General features: G+C 44.3%; 3 protein-coding genes across 4 annotated transcripts in view; all 3 read left to right on the forward strand.

Moving 5' to 3' along the window:
• The window catches only part of piezo1 (piezo type mechanosensitive ion channel component 1 (Er blood group)), a 36659-nt gene extending 30099 nt beyond the window's left edge, over window positions 1-6560 (forward strand). The window contains exons 38-53 of one of the 2 annotated variants that reach the window (XM_087802888.1): window positions 10-186; window positions 249-474; window positions 535-673; window positions 1522-1669; window positions 1766-1918; window positions 1976-2037; window positions 2123-2281; window positions 2380-2527; window positions 3154-3342; window positions 3422-3514; window positions 3581-3753; window positions 3818-3940; window positions 4598-4677; window positions 4760-4943; window positions 5026-5167; window positions 5760-6560. In XM_087802888.1, coding sequence (XP_087659014.1) covers window positions 10-186; window positions 249-474; window positions 535-673; window positions 1522-1669; window positions 1766-1918; window positions 1976-2037; window positions 2123-2281; window positions 2380-2527; window positions 3154-3342; window positions 3422-3514; window positions 3581-3753; window positions 3818-3940; window positions 4598-4677; window positions 4760-4943; window positions 5026-5167; window positions 5760-5882 — 2319 coding nt within the window. In that variant the 3' untranslated portion in view covers window positions 5883-6560. The remainder of the gene's footprint in view (window positions 1-9; window positions 187-248; window positions 475-534; window positions 674-1521; window positions 1670-1765; window positions 1919-1975; window positions 2038-2122; window positions 2282-2379; window positions 2528-3153; window positions 3343-3421; window positions 3515-3580; window positions 3754-3817; window positions 3941-4597; window positions 4678-4759; window positions 4944-5025; window positions 5168-5759) is intronic. The other variant, XM_087802889.1, reaches the window with a different exon arrangement.
• Window positions 6561-7583: 1023 nt separating this feature from the next.
• LOC148069118 (transmembrane 9 superfamily member 2-like) lies at window positions 7584-14478 on the forward strand. Its single transcript, XM_087802891.1, has 17 exons — window positions 7584-7789; window positions 8170-8237; window positions 9682-9775; window positions 9857-9984; window positions 10667-10796; window positions 10854-10978; window positions 11043-11154; window positions 11212-11291; window positions 11362-11470; window positions 11548-11680; window positions 11906-12025; window positions 12084-12141; window positions 12205-12364; window positions 12430-12581; window positions 12658-12769; window positions 13264-13435; window positions 13670-14478. Exons 1-17 carry the CDS (start codon window positions 7673-7675, stop codon window positions 13735-13737), a joined length of 1938 nt encoding a protein of 645 aa, XP_087659017.1. The 5' UTR covers window positions 7584-7672; the 3' UTR covers window positions 13738-14478.
• Window positions 14479-15142: 664 nt separating this feature from the next.
• Window positions 15143-23314, forward strand: pcca (propionyl-CoA carboxylase subunit alpha). The gene is made up of 22 exons (XM_087802890.1): window positions 15143-15228; window positions 16405-16470; window positions 17028-17075; window positions 17153-17221; window positions 17290-17403; window positions 17466-17519; window positions 17582-17713; window positions 18245-18281; window positions 18337-18415; window positions 18472-18574; window positions 19167-19261; window positions 19335-19629; window positions 19681-19755; window positions 19822-19890; window positions 19955-20030; window positions 20083-20296; window positions 21063-21165; window positions 21227-21325; window positions 22189-22242; window positions 22324-22464; window positions 22522-22599; window positions 22981-23314. The coding sequence occupies exons 1-22, from the start codon at window positions 15175-15177 to the stop codon at window positions 23047-23049; spliced, it is 2124 nt and encodes a 707-aa protein (XP_087659016.1). The 5' UTR covers window positions 15143-15174; the 3' UTR covers window positions 23050-23314.
• Window positions 23315-23341: the final 27 nt, after the last annotated feature.

A 23341-nucleotide genomic window follows, 5' to 3' on the forward strand; every position in this document is an offset into this window, starting at 1 on the left:
TGTCTACAGCGTTACGGCCTGTGGGACCACGAGGGGCCCCTGGAGGACCACGGCGATGAATTCAACAGTCAAGAGGAAGCCAAGACGAGTCATGGAGGCGAACAAAAGGATGAGGACGAGGAGCGGGCCAGTTTGAAGTCCACCTCCACCCTGGAGAACGTAGAAGTGGCTGACCTGGAGGAGAAGGTTCTGACTTCAGCTTTAACATCTCAACTTGGTTTTAACGTCTTTGTTTCTTCTTGATTCAGGAGGACGTGGATGGTTCTGGACCTGGTACCAGCTCGGCCCACAACACTTTATCACCTCCTCCTGACTTGAACCTGGACCCTCTGGTGAGCATCTTGGTTCAGGACGATGCGTTGAGTCCTCCTAGTGAGGAGCAGGTGTGGGAGGAAAAGGTCCCGGAGGTCAAGCCGAAGAAGAGCAGCATGATACGCCTGAGGAAGAAGATGAAGAAACACAAGCAGAGCGACAGTAAGTTTTGAAGATACGCCGCGTCACAGTACAGATCCTCCTCACTCTTCTTCTCCTCAGCAGATCTGTCCACAGATCAGATCTCCAACTCCAGCAAAGATCCAGCAAAGAAGAAGAAGAAGAGAGGAAGAAGGGCAGAGGCAGCCAGTCAGAGGCTGATGGCTTTGGGACTCAAGATGAAGCAGATCATTGTGTCTGGGTAAGGAAGGGAGAGTGAGGGAGATGATGGGAGTGATGAAGATGATGGGAGTGATGAAGATGATGGGAGGGATGGAGATGATGGGAGTGATGGAGATGATGGGAGTGATGGAGATGATGGGAGTGATGAGATGATGAGAGTGATGGAGATGATGAGAGTGATGGAGATGATCGGAGTGATGGAGATGATGGAGATGATGGGAGTGATGGAGATGACTAGAGTGATGGAGATGATGGGAGTGATGGAGATGATGAGAGTGATGGAGATGATGAGAGTGATGGAGATGATGGGAGTGATGGAGATGATGAGAGTGATGGAGATGATGAGAGTGATGGAGATGATGAGAGTGATGGAGATGATGGGAGTGATGGAGATGATGAGAGTGATGGAGATGATGAGAGTGATGGAGATGATGAGAGTGATGGAGATGATGGGAGTGATGGAGATGATGGGAGTGATGGAGATGATGAGAGTGATGGAGATGATGGGAGTGATGGAGATGATGGAGATGATGGAGATTATGGAGATGATGGGAGTGATGGAGATGACGGGGGTGATGGAGATGATGAGAGTGATGGAGATGATGGAGATGATGGGAGGGATGGAGATGACGGGTGTGATGGAGATGATGGGAGTGATGGAGATGATGGGAGTGATGGAGATGATGGGAGTGATGGAGATGAGGAGAGTTATGAAGTTTTTGAGGTTGATGAAAATGATAAGGGTGTGAGGAGGATGCTAAAGGGGATAAGGATGATGAAGGTGAGGTGGATGATAGATGGGAGGAGGAAGATGAAGGTGGACTTGTAAGAAGAAACTGTGTTTTCATTGGTTCTGGTTCTCCACAGGGTCCAGAGTGTCTACAGACCAGCTCAGAGCTTCTTCAGGGACATTCTTCATGCAGAGTACCGAGCTGCCACCGACGTCTACGCTCTGATGTTCCTCACAGACGTGGTGGACTTCATCGTGATCGTGTTCGGCTTCTGGGCCTTCGGGGTGAGCGAGCGAGAGGTCCACCTGCCTCAGTAGCTACTGACCACTGCGAGCGTGGAAGATCTTTTGAGCGGCAGTGACCCGTGTCTCCCTCCTCAGAAACACAGCGCCGCAGCCGACATCGCGTCCACCCTGTCGGAGGACCAGGTGCCCGAGGCCTTCCTGGTGATGCTGCTGATCCAGTTCAGCACCATGATCATCGACAGAGCTCTGTACCTGCGCAAGGCGGTTCTGGGGAAACTGGTGTTCCAGGTGAGTCCGAACTCTGAAGAACATCTTGACTCCTGATCATCCTGATGATCTGTGCAGGTGATCCTGGTGTTTGGGATCCACCTGTGGATGTTCTTCATCCTGCCTGCTGTCACAGAGAGGTGAGCTTTTCTTCTTCTTCTTCTCCACCTTCTTCTTCTTCTGCAGTCACATGACTCAGGTGTTCACCACTTGTATCTGTCACAGGAAGTTCAACCAGAACTTTGTGGCTCAGCTCTGGTACTTCGTCAAGTGCATCTACTTCGGTCTGTCTGCGTATCAGATCCGCTGTGGATATCCGACCCGGATCCTGGGAAACTTCCTGACCAAGAAATACAACCACCTGAACCTGTTCCTCTTCCAGGGGTGAGAACTTTCGGCTGAGTGTGTGTTGCTGCCGCAGTCAACGTTATTTATGTTCTGTGTGTGTGTTTGTGTGTGTGTGTGTGTGTGTGTGAGTGTAGGTTCCGTCTCGTGCCGTTCCTGGTGGAGCTGCGGGCCGTCATGGACTGGGTCTGGACCGACACCACGCTGTCTCTGTCCAACTGGATGTGTGTTGAGGACATCTACGCAAACATCTTCATCATCAAGTGCAGCCGCGAGACGGAGAAGGTGAGCAAGTCGTCTATTGCTCTGGCGCCCTCTAGTGGCCAAGAGAACAGATCAGGGGCAGCATCTAACGTTAACAGCGCTATGGAAGTATATCAGCGCCAACAGAATATGTATTTTAAATAATTAAATTCAATCATTTATTCATTGAAAGTTTGAATATTGTTTTTAGTTTTAATATTTTTTGAATATTTTGAATATTAATTAACTCTATGATATTCTTATTCTAAAATTTAACAAATACAATTTCCAAGTTCAATATCTTCTATTTTGCAGCCTTTTAAATTCAATATAGAATTATACTGACATTTTATACTGCATTTGAAAAGGCTAAAATTTAAAAAAAAATATTGAACACATTAAATACATTATTCTTTTAATTATTGGGCTTGTAATTGTTAACTGTATTTTTGTGAAATAAAATTAATTGATTCAAACCGACATTTCTAATGAAATTGTTTTTAAAAAGCTCATTCAACCAAGCAAAATAGAAATTAATAAATTCAATTATTTAAAAAGAAAGTGATGCTTCAAAGAAAAACCAAAACCAAAATAAGTTTTAACGTTTGAAATAATTATTCAATCATTTAATATTCTTCTTATACAGCTCAACCCTCTTTCTCTCTCAGAAATACCCTCAGCCGAAGGGCCAGAAGAAGAAGAAGATAGTCAAGTACGGGATGGGTGGACTCATCATCTTCTTCCTCATCTGCATCATCTGGTTCCCGCTGCTCTTCATCTCTCTGGTCAGATCTGTGGTGGGCGTGGTCAACCACCCCATCGACGTCACGGTGACGGTCAAACTGGGAGGATACGAGGTAAACGAGTGTGGACTCACGGAGTGATAGAAGAGTGCTGACCGTGTGTGTGTGTGTGTGTGTGTGTGTGTGTGTCCAGCCTCTGTTCACCATGAGTGTGCAGCAACAGTCCATCCAGCCCTTCACAGAGCTGGAGTACGACCAACTCACCAAGAAGTTTGGAGACAACGCAGTGAGTGTTTCAGTGTGTATTTGTACAAACAAGTGTGTGTGTTCACGTCCGTCCGTGTGTGTCCAGGTGGCGATGCAGTTCATCACTCTGTACGGCTACGAGGACATCGTGACGGCCATGATCGAGGGCAGCTCCGGGTCGGTGTGGAGGATCAGTCCTCCGAGCCGGCAGGAGGTGGTGAAAGAGCTGCTGAGCAGCCCGGTGTACCTGACGCTCCGCCTGGCCTGGACCTTCCAGAGGTTCGGTCCCTGGTCCGCGTCCTCGTCCGGAGAGGACACTGACGGTTCTGTTCGTCTTCTGCAGGGATCTGGGTAAAGGCGGGACGGTGGAGCACACCTTTGACAAACACTCCATCGACCTGGAGCCGGGAAGCCCGGTCCGAGTGGACCTGGCGTCGCTGCTGGTCGGGAACAGCACCAAGCCTGTGTAGGTGCTTCTGTGCTGGACGTGTATCAGTGTCATCACAGTATTGAAACTTTGAATTATTTAATTTTGTTTAAATGTAACCATTTTTTTATATTTAATTCAATAATATACAGTTGTTTTTGTTTTTTCTAATTGTTATTTTTTAATTGAGTTTTAATTGAATTAACAGAATTGAATATCTTCGGAATTAATTGATGTTTTTTACAGGTAGAGTTTCACATTCCATTATTAAAGATTTGTTGTCATTTAAATGTAATATAAAATGTTTGTGTAATAGTGACAATACCAAAAGAATACTGAGCTACTTAATGTTTTTCTATCTCATCACATGACCACATGTGTGTTACCTGATTGGCTGAAAGTTCGATCAAGTAGTTTGGTTACGAATTAAAAAAATATTTAGAAAATGTATTTTTTAATTATTGGATTTAGAATATTACCAAACTTTATGTGAAAAAAAAATCAAAATCAATTCATTTTGTAAATTATTTAAATGCTTAATAAGAATTTTGTTTTCAGGGATCCGGGTCACCTTGACCCAGGATAAACAACAACAACAACATTTCAATAGAAAGTTTCAACATTATAATGTTCTGATGAAACTGATATACGTCTTGTTTCGGTCGCTAACAATCTAACCCGTGGTCCGTCCTGCAGGCTCGTCCCTCACTTGTTCCCCAACTACATCCGAGCCCCCAACGGAGCCGAGGCCCGGCCCGTCGGTCAGCTGCTGAACGGTCAGTCACCGGTCGGGTGTCAGTCAGGTGTTAGGGTGAGAGTGCCATCGAGTGACCTTTTGTTGTTGCATGTTGGTCTCAGGTGAGGACAGGTACCTGAACCTCACTCTGTCTCTGATGAGCGATCGCTCGCTCAACGCTGCCAGCAACCAGGAGTGGTGGGACATCGCCATTGCAGGCTGCTCCTCCAAATGTCACGTCCTGCCCATGGTGGTCTTCAACGACAAGGTCAGCCCCCCCAGTTTGGGCTTCCTGGCTGGATACGGGTGAGCAACACACACGAAAACAAAAACACACAGACGGCCAGATAACAAGTTACAACAGCTGACCCGTTCACGTCCCTCCCAGGATCATGGGTCTGTACGTGTCGGTGGTTCTGGTCATCGGGAAGTTTGTCCGCGGCTTCTTCAGCGAGATCTCTCACTCCATCATGTTCGAGGAGCTGCCCTGCGTCGACCGCATCCTCAAGCTTTGCACCGACATCTTTCTGGTCAGTGTTATCCCTTCGCTCGTTCAGTCGATCTCGGCGAGAGGTTTATGTCTTTGGGTCGAATTTAACATTTGAAAGTTTTACATTTTCTTGAAATGATTTTATTTCTTTTAAGCATCACATTATTTTCTTGTTTTAATAGTTGAAAACAATGATGAAAATAATGAATATTGAAGGGTTTGATTTGTTTTAGTTTTGATTATGTAATAAATATGTTTTAATTCATAGTCTTTTAAATTAAATATACTACTTGATTGAACTTTCAGCCACTCACGCGATACAGACGATCACGTGACTGTTTGATCGAATGTATATTGAATTTAAAAGCCTACAAAAAAATATATAAATAGTATATATAGTATATATATAATTTAGTCAATGTATTTTGGAATAATTAGAATAAGAATATCAAACTCTATGTGTCACTTTACATTTTACTTTATTTTGTATTTATGAAATCAATAAAAACAAACCTACAGAGAATATTGAATTTAATTATTGGGGAAAAAACAACATTTCAATAAAAGGTTTAAAGTTAAACCAAGGAATGACACTAGATCGAGGACGAATGATTGAACTTATGTCACTGCAGGTTCGTGAGACGGGGGAGTTGGAGCTGGAGGAAGAACTTTACTCCAAACTGATCTTCTTGTACCGCTCGCCCGAGACGATGATCAAATGGACCAGAGACGTCAACAGTCCGGATCGGCACTGAGACGGCGGTGATCTATCTGAGGAGCCGTGATCCTCTTGACTGTCTTCAGTCGATCAAAAAACACTGACGTCGCTGGACTGAGTTGAGCTCAGCAGACGTTCACCATTCAGGGTCGTCACCAACATGGCTGCGGGCGACCATGAGAGGAACGCGAGTCACCCCTGGACCACAGCCGGACTCCACAGAGTGGCTGAGCAGCACCGGTCGAACGTGAACCTCTAATGTTGTGAAGACTGTACTGATGAAGGGTCGTCGTCACACCCTCTCGTCATGTGAAAACTAACTTATTTTGTGAACCAGTGATTGTCGCTCCGAGACGAGGCCTCGTGAAAGAAGCCGTTGTGGAATAAAGACGTCGACTTGTCGGGCTCTTCGGTTCTGAGTTGAAGACCGACAGTCATGTGACTCATACCTGCAGCCGAGGTCACCGAGGAACGTCCTCTGAGCAAAGGACGATCAAAGAGTTGTTTGTGAAACACTAAACTGTTATTATAAAAGCAGCAACTTTATTAGAACAAAAAAGTGAAGAAGAAAGACTGATTTAAAGGAGCTCTGTGAGGCCATGAAAGATCTTTTTATCTTTCATCCACATTCATCTCATCACTAAAGTTGATTTGAATCCACACGAACATAACCTGTCAATCTATGTTTTTAAATAAAGGTTGTCTGGAGTAGTTATTTTAAGTTTTCACTTCTGCTTCTGTTCAGAACTTTAAAAAAGGTATATAAGTTGTTGTTTTTAAGATAAAAGATGATAAAAAAAATTGGTTTGTGTTTATTTGGGTGTTCTATGCTAATTTCGACTCATTAAATTGGAATCGAATGAGAAAAAAAACTTCAAATAAGCGAGGTTAGCTCGTCAGAACCCAATGTTATTTATCGTTAAATACATCAGGAAATTTTCTACGAGTGGAGTCAGGAGTATAAACACGTTGATGTAAGTAAGTAAGTAATTTTTATTTGTATAGCACTTTTCCAGACCAGGGTCACAAAGCGCTTAAACAATCAAAACAATATTTTGTTAACCATTAAATTATTTTTTAAATAATTTAATTCATTAAGATGAAGTTGTTGTTTTTTTATTCCGTTATTGTTATTTTTAATTAAATTTTAAAAATCTTCTTAATTAATTTATGTTTTTTACATGCAGGATTTTCCTTGATTTTCTGGAACTCCTGTTGTGTTCTTAGTTTTATCTTGACCTTTAAAGTATATACTTTATTGAATATTGATTGTTTAAGCGCTTTGTGACCCTGGTCTGGAAAAGCGCTATAAAAATAAAAATGACTTACTTACTTACTTACATTCCGATTATTCAAAATTATTCTTTGTCACTTAATCTAATTTAAAAATGTAAGTAATGTTTATTTATATAGCGCTTTTCCAGACCAGGGTCAAAAAGCGCTTAAATAATAAAAACAATATTCAATAAAGTATATACTTTAAAGGTCAAGATAAAACTGATAAAACAACAGGAGTTACAGAAAACCAAGGAAAGGCCTGAACAAATAAAAACGTCTTAAGATGTAGCGCAAACCCTAAATTAAATTAAATTAAACCCTAAATTAACTGCGACATTTTATTTTAAGTTGTGTTGTCTTTTTTGTTCTCCTGTCAACGGCTTCTGTACTAATAAAGCTCGAGAGGGGAAGAGTAGGATTTCCGGTTGTGACGTGTCCGCAGCGGGCGGATGTTGCCGCCGCTGGTGAGCGTGTGTTCGGATCTTCGCCCTCCGTGTGAGACACAGCTGGCAGGAGTCTTCTGAGAAGACTCTCCTCCCGGGTCTCGACATGTTCCAGCGGCTGCTCGGGGCGGCTCTGCTGGCCGCAGTGAGCGGCTTCTACCTCCCGGGCATGGCCCCGGTCAGCTTCTGCGAGCCCGGAAACAAACTAGTACCGGACTGCAAGGTAAACACGAGCGGATGACAACAACAACAACAACTACTGTGACACGCACGCACACGCACGCACCGCGTGCATGTTGGTAACACACTCGCAGGATTTAATTAAAAGCAGAAAATCAAGCTAAACGTTGCAAAACAAACACAAAAGCTAACATGCTAACTCGCTAACTAGCTAACTGTTCAACTTTGTTCAGAGTAAACTGACTGTTGGAATTCTACGAAATTGTGTCTTTATTCCGCAACATTTTCTGATCGTTTTAATTCTGACATGTTTTTTGATGGATCTATAGTTGATTGACAGGTCGATCATCACCCGCGACGTCACTCATCATCCAAAACAAACGCATCAAACAATAATCTGTCTGTTTATTTTCTTGTTCTCAGTCCAGCATCGAGCTGTTCGTGAACAGACTGGACTCCGTGGAGTCGGTTCTGCCGTACGAGTACACGGCGTGAGTACTTCAAATGTCATCAGGTTTATTTGACCTTCATGTATGAACATGAAGAAACATTTAAATGTTATTTATTTTTAAATGCAGTACAGTTAAGTGTTTGTGTGTAAGGTTTATTAAATTGTACAATTCTGAGTTCGGGGGCAGGAGTGGAGTGAGAGTATCTGGATGTTCTGTTCTATGTTAGTCTTTGTGTCTTTGTTTTTTTTCTTTGATCTATGTTCTTTATCTTTATCTTTAGATTGTATCATCTTCTCTTTATTTCTCTTTGTTTTTGTTCTTATTTTATTATTATTATTATTACTATTTGATTTATTTTTAATTTATGAAAAATTGATGTATCTTCTGTGTCTAATTGGGAAAAAAACAATTTCCCTAAGGAGACCTCCTGAGGGATCTATAAAGTTTTACCTAACTTTACCTTACCTTACCATCTTACTGAGATAACTTGTTATTTTAGTTTCGTTTTTTTTGTGGGAACCTTCAGGTGTTGGTTGATGCACTGGTCTTATGGTTCTAATACCGATACATGGGTTTTGAGTATATACAGATCTGAAAGTGTTATTGTATAAATCTTCTTGCCCTTGCCCTACAAAGTTTTTATTTTAGTTAAACAGTGAAGACTTGAATGTTAAATAGCATTTTGAGAACTTAAAACAGTTATTTAGTAAGTTTTCAACTTAACACAGGAAGAAGCTTGTACTCATGAGATGGAGGTTGAATGCTGTCTTTTCTGGTTGATTTTACCCTTTTCAGCTCTTGAGTGTGGAATACTTCCTTGAGACTGTTACATTTCATCCCGACTACCTTTGAGGCAACTATTTTTCCAATTGTTTACACTATAACCTGCAAAAAACAAACAGTCCGTGTCAAGTGCCGAGCTGTTTACGTGAACATGACAATCCCAGAACGAAAAATAAAATGAAGATGAACCTCTTTTGAGCAACAAAATGTTCAAATCAAAAAGCCTTGGAGATTATAATTCATAGGTTTGTGTCTTCTTGTTTAGACTATAGCAAGTGTTTTTTTTAATGTCTTAACAAGAAGGAGCTGTCTCGCCTGCAGTTGATACAGAACGAGAATTCTGACCCGCTATAGTAGAAGAACTCACATTTCTCCAATCCTTAAATCTCTTCACTGGCTGCCAGTTTCTTTCAGAATCCCTTTTAAAATTCTGGTTCTTACTTGGATCTATAGACACTCTTATTCGTCCAGGCTTTTCCTTGAGACTCCTGTGTTTGTCTCAGTGGTGTCTTGACCTTTTAAGTATATATTTTATCCGGTATTTTTCTGATTGTTTAGGCGCTTTTTGACCCTGGTCTAGAAAAGTGTTCCACAAATATTACTTACTTACTTTAAAAATAATTATGTCGGTATATATATATATACTGTATATCTTATGTGTATGTATGTTATTAAGATACAATATGTTGTTATTCTGCAGGTTCGACTTCTGCTCTGAACAAAAGCTAAAGCGACCATCTGAGAATCTGGGTCAAGTTCTGTTCGGCGAGCGCATCGAACCGTCGTCTTACAAGGTAGCGCCGACCTCACCTGCCGATGACTGTTAATGTTTCCATCGCTGACCACTGAGAGGAGCCGTGATCTTATTCTTTCAGTTTGACTTCAACAAACCCGCCGTCTGTCAGAAGGTCTGCATCAAGACGTACGACACCAAGAACTCGGTGGACAAAGGGAAACTGGAGTTCCTCAAGAATGGAATGTTACTCAACTACCAGCATCACTGGTGCGTTAGACCCACACATGTTACCACTGGAAATACAGCTGCACCGATTGTAATTTCTGTGGTCGATACAGATTCCCACATTTTTTTAAATACTGATTATTGCCCGTTTTTTTCCTAGCAGCTACAAATACCAGGTTTTTATTGATCACACAAACTTATTAAATGACACGGTAAACCCTTACAAAAACTACTTTGTAAGGAAATAAATAACGAATAATAGAAATTCAAATTCAAATCAAAAAGTTATCTTGAAAACTAAAGAACTTGACTTTAACCATTACATTTGTTTTTATTTGCAATTCTTAGAAAGATCATGTGTTTTGTGTGTTGAGTTGTTCAGTTATTGAGTGTTTCGCATTTAATTACAAGATATCCTACAGTATTGAACGCACCGCTAAGTCATTGAATGCATCATTCATCATTACAAAAGTAAAAGATGTTTTTTTCAGTCATAAATTCATCACATACTTTTTTATCATGTACATATTTATTATCCTTGTCAAACAAAAATACCAGAATAAATATAGACTTAAACAATACACATTACTGAAAAATCTAGACAATAATTAAAATAATAACGGATAATTATCCCAAAAAATGTAGTTTTCATCCACAAAAACATATTGTTGAATGGCTGAATAGCTTTATCTGTGGATCACAACTGGCGCCGTGGGTTGTGCAGGATCGTGGACAACATGCCGGTGACCTGGTGCTATGACGTCGAGGAGGGACAGAAGTTCTGTAATCCTGGTTTTCCCATCGGCTGCTACGTGACAGAAGCGGGTCGACCCAAGGACGCCTGCGTGGTCAACGTGAGCAGCAGCTCAGAAGAGTCGCGGGCGACAAACTAACTGTTTCTCTCTCTCCAGTCCAACTTCAACGAGCGCGACTCTTTCTACATCTTCAACCACGTGGACATCACCATCTACTACCACGTGGTGGAGCACGAGCAGCTCGGAGCTCGACTCGTCGCGGCCAAGATCGAGCCCAAAAGGTTTCCCCGGCTGGTTCGTGTCGGGCTCTCGTCCGGTGGTTCTGACCCTCTGTCTCTGCTGCAGCTACGAGCACCCCAGCGACGACACGCCCGACTGCACCAGCGGGCCCAAGTTCCTCAAGAACAAGCACTCGGGACAGTTTAAGATCCAGTACACGTACTCTGTCAACTTTGTGGTGAGTTTTTGTGACGTCACTACTGAGGTTTTCAGGATGATGACGGTGTGTCTGCAGGAGGACAAGAAGATCCGATGGGCCTCAAGGTGGGACTACATCCTGGAGTCCATGCCTCACACCAACATCCAGTGGTTCAGGTGACCCGTTTGAGTGACCCGTGAGAGGCGGGAACTCTCCACTGAAGATCTTCTCCCGTTTTCTTCTCAGCATCATGAACTCTCTGGTCATCGTGCTCTTCCTGTCCGGGATGGTGGCCATGATCATGTTGAGGACGCTGCACAAGGACATCGCCAGATACAACCAGATGGACTCTGTGGTGAGGAGGAGCAGATGTTCTGGACTCGATTAGCTCCTCAACCTCTGCCCACCGCTGACCCTCTTCTTCGTCTGCAGGAGGATGCTCAGGAGGAGTTCGGCTGGAAGCTGGTCCACGGTGACGTGTTCCGGCCGCCCAGGAAAGGAATGCTGCTGTCGGTCTTCTTGGGCTCCGGGACCCAGATCTTCATCATGACGTTCGTCACGCTCTGTGAGTGCAGACTTGGCAGCTCTTTAATGGTCTGAGAGAACATCTATACACGGATATATTGATAATTATTGTAACAATATTAGACTGTGACTGAGGACGAGAGGATACAGTCAACTCCAGCAGCTCTTAAAGCTCCTGTTGGGACTAATATTGGTTTAAAAACAAATGAGGTTCAGAAATGCGTCGGTAGTTTGTGTTTGACGCTCCTCTTGACAACCGTTGCAGTCTTCGCCTGCCTCGGCTTCCTCTCGCCCGCCAACCGCGGCGCTCTGATGACGTGTGCAGTGGTTCTGTGGGTTCTTCTCGGGACCCCGGCGGGTTATGTGGCGGCTCGTCTCTATAAAGGTAAGAAAGACCGGTTTTGTTGTTTATTCTATTTGACCACATTTATTTTTTCCCTCAGCCTTCGGAGGAGAGAAGTGGAAGACCAACGTCCTCCTGACGGCGTTTCTGTGCCCGGGGTGAGTGTCCTGTCGTGACCTCTCACTGAGACGAAGCCTCATGTCTCTTGTATGTCCTCTCAGGGTGGTCTTCGCCGACTTCTTCGTGATGAACCTGATCCTCTGGGGCGAAGGCTCATCGGCCGCGATGCCGTTCGGGACTCTGGTCGCCATCTTGGCTCTGTGGTTCTGCATCTCGGTGCCGCTGACGTTCATCGGGGCTTATTTCGGCTTCAAGAAGGCGGTAAGCGACCTCTAGTGGTGATGATGATGATGTCACCTTCCTGTAACCCTCCTGTGGGTTGACAGGGCATCGAGCACCCGGTACGGACCAATCAGATCCCTCGACAGATTCCTGAGCAGTCTTTCTACACTAAACCATTCCCTGGAATAATCATGGGAGGAATCCTGCCGTTTGGATGCATCTTCATCCAGCTCTTCTTCATCCTTAACTCTATATGGTGAGACACACGTATGTTAAAATGATTGAAATGTTTACTCATCTGCCGACTCATCACTTCTCCCTGTGAACTGCAGGTCTCACCAGATGTACTACATGTTCGGCTTCCTCTTCCTGGTCTTCATCATCCTCGTCATCACCTGCTCCGAGGCCACCATCCTGCTCTGCTACTTCCACCTGTGTGCCGAGGTGAGATGTTTGACTTGGAACCGGTTCTGCCCTCGAAAAAAGGTTCTGTCAACTTTACCAGCTGAATGTTTAAAAGAACATCCTGATGGAAGGAGAGTTTCACACTGAAACGCTGCTGTTTGACAGACACCTGTCAAACTCAAACCACAAAATATCTTTTAGCAGTCACGAGAAACTAAACGTTTGTTTTTTTACCTGATTTTGTTCTTGTTTTTTATTCTTTAATGCTCAATGTATCTTAATTATCTGTTTCTTTTGCCTTCTTCACCAAAAAAGTTCCAGTATTAGATGTTTTGTTGACGTCCATCATCTCTGCCTCTTATATGAACCTGGATGAATGATTGCTTTTATTTTGAAAATTATACTTTTTTCTTGCAAATAAAGACATAAAAAAATATATATATATAGTTATATACAGATCAAGCTGCACGTCACAGCTGGACCTCCTTCTGTGCATCTGGACCAAGGTCTTGACCTCTTCTGTTGCGCCGCAGGACTATCACTGGCAGTGGCGTTCCTTCCTGACCAGCGGCTTCACCGCCGTCTACTTCCTGGTCTACGCCGTCCACTACTTCTTCTCCAAGCTGCAGATCACGGGCTTGGCCAGCACCATCCTCTACTTCGGGTACACCATGATCATGGCGCTCATCTTCTTCCTGTTCACCGGTGAGTCCCGTCGACTCACATGACTACACGCATGCAAGCTTATCCGGAGACTCGTGTTCTCTCAGTTATTCAGTGAGAACAGAAGGAGCTCAGTGATCATGTGATCATGTGACGACCAGGAAGGACAGCAGTTCTCTCTGCTGGTTCACTTTCTGACTGTGTAGAAGCTAGAAATATGTCAAAATGATGGATCATCATCATGTGTCGGTGTTGACATGTGTTTCTGTCTCTCAGGTACGATCGGCTTCTTCGCCTGCTTCTGGTTCGTCACAAAGATCTACAGTGTGGTGAAGGTGGACTGAAGCTCCCACAGACTCTTGTGTGACATTTATTTATGTCCCGGCTCTCCAGCGGCGCCGCGGCCTCCTGCTGTCCATCATCTGCAGAGACTCTTTGATTGTGTGCCTGAAGTTGTTGAACATGTCCTGATTTTTATTCTGACTGTAGCGTGTAATCTCTTATTTTTAACTCTCAATAACATTCTCAGCGTGCGGCTGCTTCTTGGAGATGTTGTTCATCAGACGATGAGGTCGTTGAACTCTCGAATAACTCGGGTTTCCTCCCACAATCCAAAAACATAAGTTACCGACTGAACCAGGACTGTCTCCACCTATCACCCTGACTAGCTGGGTCTGGGCTCCAGTCCTCCATGAAGATGCAGATAAAATGACTGATTTTCAAAACTCGAAATGTAGAGTAAAGCATTTAAATTTCATTCATTTCCACTTATACTTGTCGCTACTTGTGCGCCATCTAGCGGGTCCAGCGATTCATTTATTTATTTTAACAGCGGTTCCTTTGTAGGATTGCGTTTCTGTCCAAATACACAAAGTATCTGTGTATTGTGTGGAATCAGAATCCTGGTAGGAACTGCTATTTTACTCGGCATATCACAGATATTCATTGGTTAACTTACCTAGAAGGTTTCTGGTAGAAACATGAATCCTGAGCGGGTTCGTCTGAGGTCAACTATAAGAAATAATAAAGGCAAACTTGCGGTAAAGCTTCCTTGACTGCAATTTCAAAATAAAATAGTAGGAAGTGATTGTGATGTTGTGTTTTTAAATAAAAAATACTGCAGCCTACAACAACAGGATCCAGGTCATTATTATTTATGAATAACTGATGTTCTTTTATTAACTAAAACATACAAATACTTATTAAAATGAGCCATTTAGGGAAATGATTTCACAGAATTTCTCCGTGTTACAGAACGATAGCATTACTTTTCCACTTATTCACATTCATTTGCTCACTGATTCGCCACCGGTACCGGGCTACACAGAAAGAGGTGATTTAATTTCTGTTCTGTCCAAAATATGTTTGATTTCGAAAGAAAAAAACATTACTTTCTCAAAAAACATTTAAGAATGTGTCTCTTGACATGTCAAAGTCAAGTTTAATATAAAAAATAAGAAGTAAAAAGTGCAAAAGTCGCAGAGAAACCAACCGGGCGCATTTGACCATATGTTAAATCCAATTTGTATAGAAATTGACTTTATATGCTTTTTGCAAGTCATGCTATTTTATTTTTTTATTAATTTTCAGGCCGGTTCGATAAAAAATTAAACCGGGACACTTAAGCGAGTCAACAGTTTTGGGAGTTCATTTCTGACAAAAATAATTTGCGGCGAAGTGCGCGCATCCAGTGGACGCCTCCTCGTCCACCAATCAGCGTCCTTTAAACTCGACGTCCTACGTCACACCGGCAGCTCACGGACGTTTCGTCGCTAGTCAACATGGCGACGCACAGTCTTCTCACGTCACTGAACAGGCTTGTCTCTGCGGCCAAGGTGAGTCCACCTGTCCGGACAGAGACAGGGTCCTTTAGTGAAGGGACTCAATGTTTGTGTGTGAGAGTGTTGGTATTTATGTGTGTGTGAGAGTGTGTGTGTGTGTGTGTGTGTGTGTGTGTGTGTGTGTGTGTGTGTGTGTGTGTGTGTGTGTCTCATCTAACTCCAAAGTTTCCGTTGACTCTACTGTTGTGGGTTCGTCTCTCTGCGCTTGTTTCGAGGTGAACTCGAACTTAAACACCTGTATCTCTGGACCAGGGTCCACCTCTGGTCAGGCCAGTGTCGCCTCCATCCAAGTGTCACGGTTAATAGGCTGAGATGACATCATTAATATTTCCGTTTAATTATGTAAATGAGATGCTTTAATCAAACTTACAGAATGACAACAACCGGCTTAACTTGTGTTGTATCGACATTGGAAGTTTATATAAGAATTTTTGCCTATAGTTAGTAAGTAAAGGTTATTTGTAAAGATCTTTCTAGACCAGGGTCACAAAGCGCTTGAACAATCAAAACAATACACAGTTAAAATATATACTTTAAAAGATCAAGACACATAGAGACAAACACAGGAGTTCCAGACAATCAGAGAAAAGCACAAATAAAAGTGTGTTTAGATGTTTCTTGAAGGAGTCAGTAGATCATCAAACACAGAAATCGTTCCAAAGCTTGGGAGCAACAGTCTGGAAGGATTTCTCTCCTCTGTCATATACTGGATGACTGAGATTTCCTGAAGCGTGTTCAGGAACCATCAGTAGATTCTGATCCAGATAAATCCCTAAACAAACAAATGCAAATAAAAACTCAAATTTAAATAAAACAAGCTTAACATTGAATGACAAGTAAGAGTTTAACATGTCAGTCCATACATGTTTGAGGATCTTGGTGTGATCTGGTAGAGACTTCTCTGAATCTTCGTCTATATGTAATTACACAATTGTGACCATGTCTAGTAGCTCTGACAGTATCTCATGATCAATACCCATAAATAAGAGACAATGGGTTCTTTAAATTGTCAGTTCAATAGTATAGTTCATGCTGGCAGTATAGATGGAGTAGGGGGCCGCACAGGTCAGCACTCGATGAACACAAATCTGACTGAGATCTTCGAGCTAATCTTATCTATGTGTCCATAAGGATTAATTAGCTTCGTAAAGAGTTTCTCTCTCTCCTCAGCGCTCGACTGTCCACTGCAGATGTTCGGCTCACAGACTCCAGTACTCCACCGCTTCAGAAGAGAAGGTAAGTTGAACCTTGTATCGCGATACTGTAGTATATATGTGTAGTATTGTCCAGTACTTGACTGTGGTGTTGCAGAATTTACAGACCACATGACTCTTGACGAAGTTGTAACTACTTTCATTATTTTTGAAACCAAAATATGTCCAAACATCAGCTTTAAAAGCTGTATCCTCTCATCCTCAGTAATCACTGGGATTTTGCAGTATCCCATTTTTTTATACAAGCTGTGCAGAATGTAACGACTACTGCCATCTAGCGGCCGGAAGTTTAATTGCAACACAAAAATAAACACACGCTGTAAATATACACACATTTATTTATTAATCGTTTTATTCTACACACACTTAAACTCTGATAAAATAAGAGCTACAAAAAGAAAAATCATTTTGAAAATGATCAACACAATATCGATCGAAACGTATTCTGAACAGAAAAAAAACTGCAATTATTAAAGTACATCAACATTTTCTTACACCTCTTGTAATTGTGTCTGAAGTCGCTGTCATGTGACCAGAAGTGAGCGACCGACTGATCATGTGATTTTGTTTTCCTTTAAGACGTTTGACAAGATCCTCATCGCCAACAGAGGAGAGATCGCCTGCAGGGTGAGAATGTTGACCAGAACCTTTTGACCCGATTTAAAGGTTCTGTTTTCAAGTTGCTCACCAGTCTGCTCGCGCAGGTCATCAAGACATGCAAGAAGATGGGCATCCGGACGGTGGCGGTCCACAGCGACGTGGACTCCAGCGCGGTCAGACCAACGAGTGACCTCTGAGCTCCGGTGAAGGACGAGTCAACGGATCTTCTCTGTCTGTGCAGGTCCACGTGAAGATGGCGGACGAGGCGGTCTGCGTGGGCCCGGCACCCACCAACAAGAGCTACCTCAACATGGACGCCATCATGGACGCCGTCAGACGCACCGGGGCTCAGGCGGTGAGTGACCTTTGATGACCTTGTATGAGACGCCTCCAGCTGAAGACGGGTTTTCTCGTCAGGTTCACCCCGGCTACGGGTTCCTGTCCGAGAACAAGGAGTTCGCCAGGAGACTGGTGAGTACTGGAGTCCAGCACGAGTCGATTCACTCGACGCTGACGGTCTGAATCGACGGCAGGCGGCCGAGGGCGTGGCGTTCATCGGCCCCGACACCCACGCCATCCAGGCCATGGGCGACAAGATCGAGAGCAAGCTGATCGCCAAGGCGGCGAAGGTCAACACCATCCCGGGGTTTGACGGAGTCGTGGAGGTACGAGCAGATGATTGACACGTCATTGTGGAGTCGCTCTTTTATCACAGTAGTATCAGAATAAAGAAGTGAACATTTGAAATGTTGAAACTTTGAGTTTTTATTATATTTAAATGTTTATTTAAGCTTTAAATTAATTGAATTCAATGATTTCTATATTGAAAGATTTATTTATTTATATGTTTTTGTTGTAATAATTGAACTAACGTTTTAAATTTTACACATATTAGAGGAATATTGAATTTATAAAATGTTTTGTGTAATTATTGGAACTAGAATATCAAACTTATTATTAGAAATGTTATATTATTGTTATTGGCATCTTCAACTCTTGTCGTGTGTAAACAAAATATACCGTATAATAATTATTAAAAGTATTATATTTAAAGTTTTTCGTATTCAAAATTATAGAAAAAAAAAATCAACCTTTCAATATACAAATTATTTAATTCAATTATTGATTGAAAACATTTAAATAAACACATTTTGAATCCAACCATTAAATGTTCACATCCGTGTGTGTTTCCACAGAACGCCGACGACGCCGTGAAGATCTCTCAGACGATCGGTGAGTGACGCAGGTGCCGGATCGAAGGAGCCGCTCTGACCCGGTGCTTCCACAGGTTACCCCGTCATGATCAAGGCTTCTGCGGGAGGAGGCGGGAAGGGCATGAGGGTCGCCTGGAACGACGACGAGGCCAGGTAGGTACCGAGCGTCGACGTCAGCGTTTTTTTTTTACTCCAGACTGTCGTTGCAGAGAAGGATTCAGGTTCTCGTCCCAGGAAGCTGCCTCCAGTTTCGGGGACGATCGGCTGCTGATCGAGAAGTTCATCGACAACCCCAGACACATCGAGATCCAGGTGAGTCCTCGAGTATGAAAGTACATCATCGTGAGTTTAACATTCAAATGGTGATCATTTTATTGAAATGTTGTTTTAAGCGTATGATTCGATGGTGATGATGAGAGAGGCAGATGCAGCACGAATGCTCATCCCATGATGCAACACTAATAGACTCAGGGACTCATACAATCTAATAACACAAGGAATTAATAATTGATGAAAAGAAGATGTATTCTATGTTAATATTTGTATCATACTTTTATAAAAACATGTTTATATTTAATTTAAAGGCTATAAATTAGAACTTTTTTTGTGATTATTGGAATTAGAATTAAATAATTTAAAAAATACTCTAAAGGTTAATTGCAGTTTTGACAATACAAGAATAAATTGTATTGCATAAAATTAAAAAATAAATATACCTTTTTTTTATTTTAATGTGTAAAGACAAAAATTATTAATTAAAAAAAGTTCTAAAAAATTCTCCCATAATAATGAAATGCTTAAAGAACAATTTTTTGATCAAGAGGAAAGTCGAGGATTCATCATGTGACTTGTGTGCATCACTTAAATTGTGTGATTATGATCTACATGTGCGACTGGCTCACAGGTGTTGGCCGACAAACATGGAAACGCTCTGTGGCTCAACGAGCGAGAGTGTTCCATCCAGAGGAGGAACCAGAAGGTGGTGGAGGAGGCTCCGAGGTCGGACTCACTTGTTTTAACGCCTGGATGTAGACTCTGTTCGTGGTCGGTCTAATGGTGTCTCTACTCTCAGCACCTTCCTGGACCCAGAGACCCGGCGGTCCATGGGGGAGCAGGCTGTGCAGCTGGCCAAGGCGGTCCAGTACTCCTCTGCCGGGACGGTGGAGTTCCTGGTGGACTCGGGGAAGAACTTCTACTTCCTGGAGATGAACACGCGGCTGCAGGTGGAACATCCCATCACGGAGTGCATCACGGGCCTGGACCTGGTGGAGCAGATGATCCGCGTGGCCAAGGGGTACCGGCTGAAGCAGCAGCAGGAGGACATCCCCATCCTGGGCTGGGCCCTGGAGAGCCGGGTCTACGCGGAGGTGAGTCGTCTGTAGCTGCAGAAGACCTGAACTGAACGTGTCCTCCATCAGGACCCGTACAAGTCTTTCGGGCTCCCCTCCATCGGCCGCCTGTCCGAGTACCAGGAGCCCCTGGACCTGGACAACGTGAGTCCAGATGTTCTTGTCGCTGCTCGGGTCCATGTTGACGCCTCGTCACGTTCTTCTGCTCAGGTCCGGGTCGACAGCGGCATCGAGGAAGGAAGTGACATCAGCATCTACTACGACCCCATGATCTCAAAGGTCAGCACGTGCGATGACCCGAGTGTTAATTGTGACCGACCTCTTGACCTCTTGCGTCCCTCAGCTAGTGACGTACGGAGCGACGCGAGCCGAGGCCCTCGCCAAGATGGAGGACGCTCTGGACAACTACGTCATCAGAGGTAGGACGTCACCTGCCGCCGCGGAGCTTCTCTCACTCACCTGTGGCTGCAGGCGTGACCCACAACATCCCTCTGCTGAGGGAGATCATCACACACCCTCGCTTCATCTCCGGAGACATCAGCACCAACTTCCTCCCGGAGGTTTACCCAGAGGGCTTCAAGGGTCTGCAGCTCAGCGGCGAGCAGCGCAGAGAACTGTTAGCAGCTGCTACCACGTTACATGTCAGTGCACAGCTGCGCTCACACAAGATCCTGCAGAACCAGAGGCGAGTCCAGAACCACAGAGGGTCTGTGTGATGATCAATAAACAATTTCCCAAAGGAGACCTCCTGAGGGATCAATAAAGTTTTACCTTACCTTACCTTACCTTATGATGGAGTGAATGAGTGATGTCAGAGTGAGTGATGAATGAAGGAGTGATGGATGAATGAAGGAGTGATGACGGACTGATGGATGAATGGATGGATAAATGAAGGAGTGATGTCAGAGTGATGGATGAATGAAGGAGTGATGTCGGGTGACAAATGGATGAAGGAGTGATGTCGGGGGACGGACGGACGGCTGGATGGATGGATGAATGAAGGAGTGATGTCGGGTGACAAATGGATGAAGGAGTGATGTCGGGGGACGGACGGACGGACGGACGGACGGACGGCTGGATGGATGGATGGATGGATGAATGAAGGAGTGATGTCGGGTGACAAATGGATGAAGGAGTGATGTCGGGGGACGGACGGACGGACGGACGGCTGGATGGATGGATGAATGAAGGAGTGATGTCGGGTGACAAATGGATGAAGGAGTGATGTCGGGGGACGGACGGACGGATGGATGGATGGATGGATGTATGAAGGAGTGATGTCGGGTGACAAATGGATGAAGGAGTGATGTCGGGGGACGGACGGACGGCTGGATGGATGGATGAATGAAGGAGTGATGTCGGATGGATGGATGGACAGACGGACGGACGGATGGATGGATGAAGGAGTGATGGATAAATGAAGGAGACGATTGACTGATGTTTGTGTCCAGGGTCTCTGCAGCTGTGCTGGACAGAACTCAGTGGGACCTCAGTGTGGAACTGGGGGGACAGAGTCACGACGTGAGAGTGTGTCGTTCAACTGAAGGATTCACTGTGAGTCTCTGTTGTGTCGACGTGTGAAGTGTGTGTTTGTAGACGACTGTCACCTGTGCAGGTGGAGGTGGACGGAGGTCGAGTGGACATCAGTGGACGGTGGAACCTGGCGTCTGCTCTGCTGCCGCTCAGCTTCAACGGCACACACCGAGTGTTGCAGGTAACACACATACACACACACACAGTGTTGCAGGTAACACACATACACACACACACAGTGTTGCAGGTAACACACATACACGCACAAACACACACACACAGTGTTGCAGGTAACACACATACACATACACAAACACACACGCACCGTGTTGCAGGTAACACACAAACACACACAAACACACACGCACCGTGTTGCAGGTAACACACATACACGCACAAACACACACACACAGTGTTGCAGGTAACACACATACATACACAAACACACACGCACCGTGTTGCAGGTAACACACAAACACACACACACAGTGTTGCAGGTAACACACAAACGCACAAAGAGTGTTGTAGGTAACACACACAAACGCACACAGAGTCTTGTAGGTAACGCACAAACACACACATTGTTGCAGGTAACAGGCACGCACACACAGTGTTGTAGGTAATACACACAAACGCACACAGAGTGTTGCAGGTAACACACAAATACACACACAGTGTTGCAGGTAACACGCATACACAAACACACACGCACCATGTTGCAGGTAACACACACACAAACGCACACAGTGTTGCACGTAACACACACACAAACACACACAGTGTTGCACGTAACACACACACAAACACACACAGTGTTGCACGTAACACACAAACGCACACAGTGTTGCAGGTAACACACAGTCACACACACAGTCACACACACAGTCACACACACAGTCACACACAAACACACACACAAACACACACAGTCACACACACAGTCACACACACAGTCACACACACAGTCACACACACAGTAACACACAGTCACACACACAGTCACACACAGTCACACACAGTCACATGACTCACACTCTCCTCCAGTGTCTTTCCAGAGATGCATCAGGTGACATCGTGCTGCAGTATCTGGGAACATCGGTGAGGTCACATGGTTGGTGCTCAGTGTGTGTCCGTGACTGACCTGTGTGTGTGTATCTGTGTGTGTGTGTATATGTGTAGTTCAAGCTCAGGGTTCTGTCCAGACGAGCCGCTGAGCTCAACACCTTCATGCCAGAAAAGGTCCCAGAAGACACCAGCAGCATCCTGCGCTCGCCCATGCCGGGGACGGTGGTGACGGTGTCGGTTCAGCCCGGAGACACGGTAACACTCCCGGGCCCCGTTGACCCCCGACCCCAAGACTGACCGTCTCTCCCGCAGGTGGCCGAGGGTCAGGAGATCTGCGTGATCGAGGCCATGAAGATGCAGAACAGCATGACGGCCGCCAGACAAGCCAAGGTCAGTCACCTGCCGCCTCTCACCACTAGAGGCGCCGTCACACCTTCATGAGAGCCACTTGATACAAAGATCAAAGCTTTTTGTTCTTTTCTTGTCTCAAAATACGACAATAGGGTTTTCTTTTTAGGACCTTTGTGAGTATTTATTTCCCCTAATGAAGAACTTATATTATTTACTTGTAAATATTTAGGAAAAAAGATGCTTATATTTTTTAAATGAAAGTTGTATTGAATGTTTATTATTCGGCTTTATTCTTATGCTTTTTGTTCCTGTTTTTTTTTTTTTGGTTGGCCCCTCACAACTGCCCCTGTAGAAAGTGTGGCCCCTGATGGATTTGTCCGTCACTCATGATGTCGTGTGTGTGTGTGTGTGTGTGTGCAGGTGAAGAAGGTCCACTGCAGAGCCGGGGAGACCGTGGGCGAGGGGGACTTGCTGGTGGAGCTGGAGTAGAACCTGCAACTATCTGAAGAGATTCTGAAAGTGTTTTACTGAGCCGGTGCTGGTTCTGGTTCCGGTCCGGCCGGGGAGAACCCGAGTCTTCCTCACTCCTCCTGGTGCTTGTAGCCGTGTAGTTTGCCTACTGGGAGTTCTTGTCTCTCCATGTGGACCCAGAACATGGACGTGGCTGTCGACCGTTTCCAGACGACTCCAGAACACGTCCTGGCTCGTCTCCAGTCACATGACCTTCTTGTGTTCAATAAACTTCTTTTTTCTAGTCGCGTCTCCTGTCACTCACTGGGTG

The sequence above is a fragment of the Callionymus lyra genome, chromosome 11, assembly GCF_982586985.1.
Source record: "Callionymus lyra chromosome 11, fCalLyr1.hap1.1, whole genome shotgun sequence".
Lineage (NCBI taxonomy): Eukaryota > Metazoa > Chordata > Actinopteri > Syngnathiformes > Callionymidae > Callionymus > Callionymus lyra.

Bases quoted from the DNA above. Each gene is read 5' to 3' on its own strand.
- LOC148069118 (XM_087802891.1), top strand. From the start codon at position 7,673: ATGTTCCAGCGGCTGCTCGGGGCGGCTCTGCTGGCCGCAGTGAGCGGC. The intron at 10,979-11,042 runs GTTTCCCCGGCT...TCTCTGCTGCAG, and splicing joins GCCAAGATCGAGCCCAAAAG to CTACGAGCACCCCAGCGACG. The intron at 13,436-13,669 runs GTGAGTCCCGTC...TCTGTCTCTCAG, and splicing joins CATCTTCTTCCTGTTCACCG to GTACGATCGGCTTCTTCGCC.
- pcca (XM_087802890.1), top strand. From the start codon at position 15,175: ATGGCGACGCACAGTCTTCTCACGTCACTGAACAGGCTTGTCTCTGCG. The intron at 17,714-18,244 runs GTACGAGCAGAT...GTGTTTCCACAG, and splicing joins GGTTTGACGGAGTCGTGGAG to AACGCCGACGACGCCGTGAA. The intron at 19,262-19,334 runs GTCGGACTCACT...CTCTACTCTCAG, and splicing joins GTGGTGGAGGAGGCTCCGAG to CACCTTCCTGGACCCAGAGA.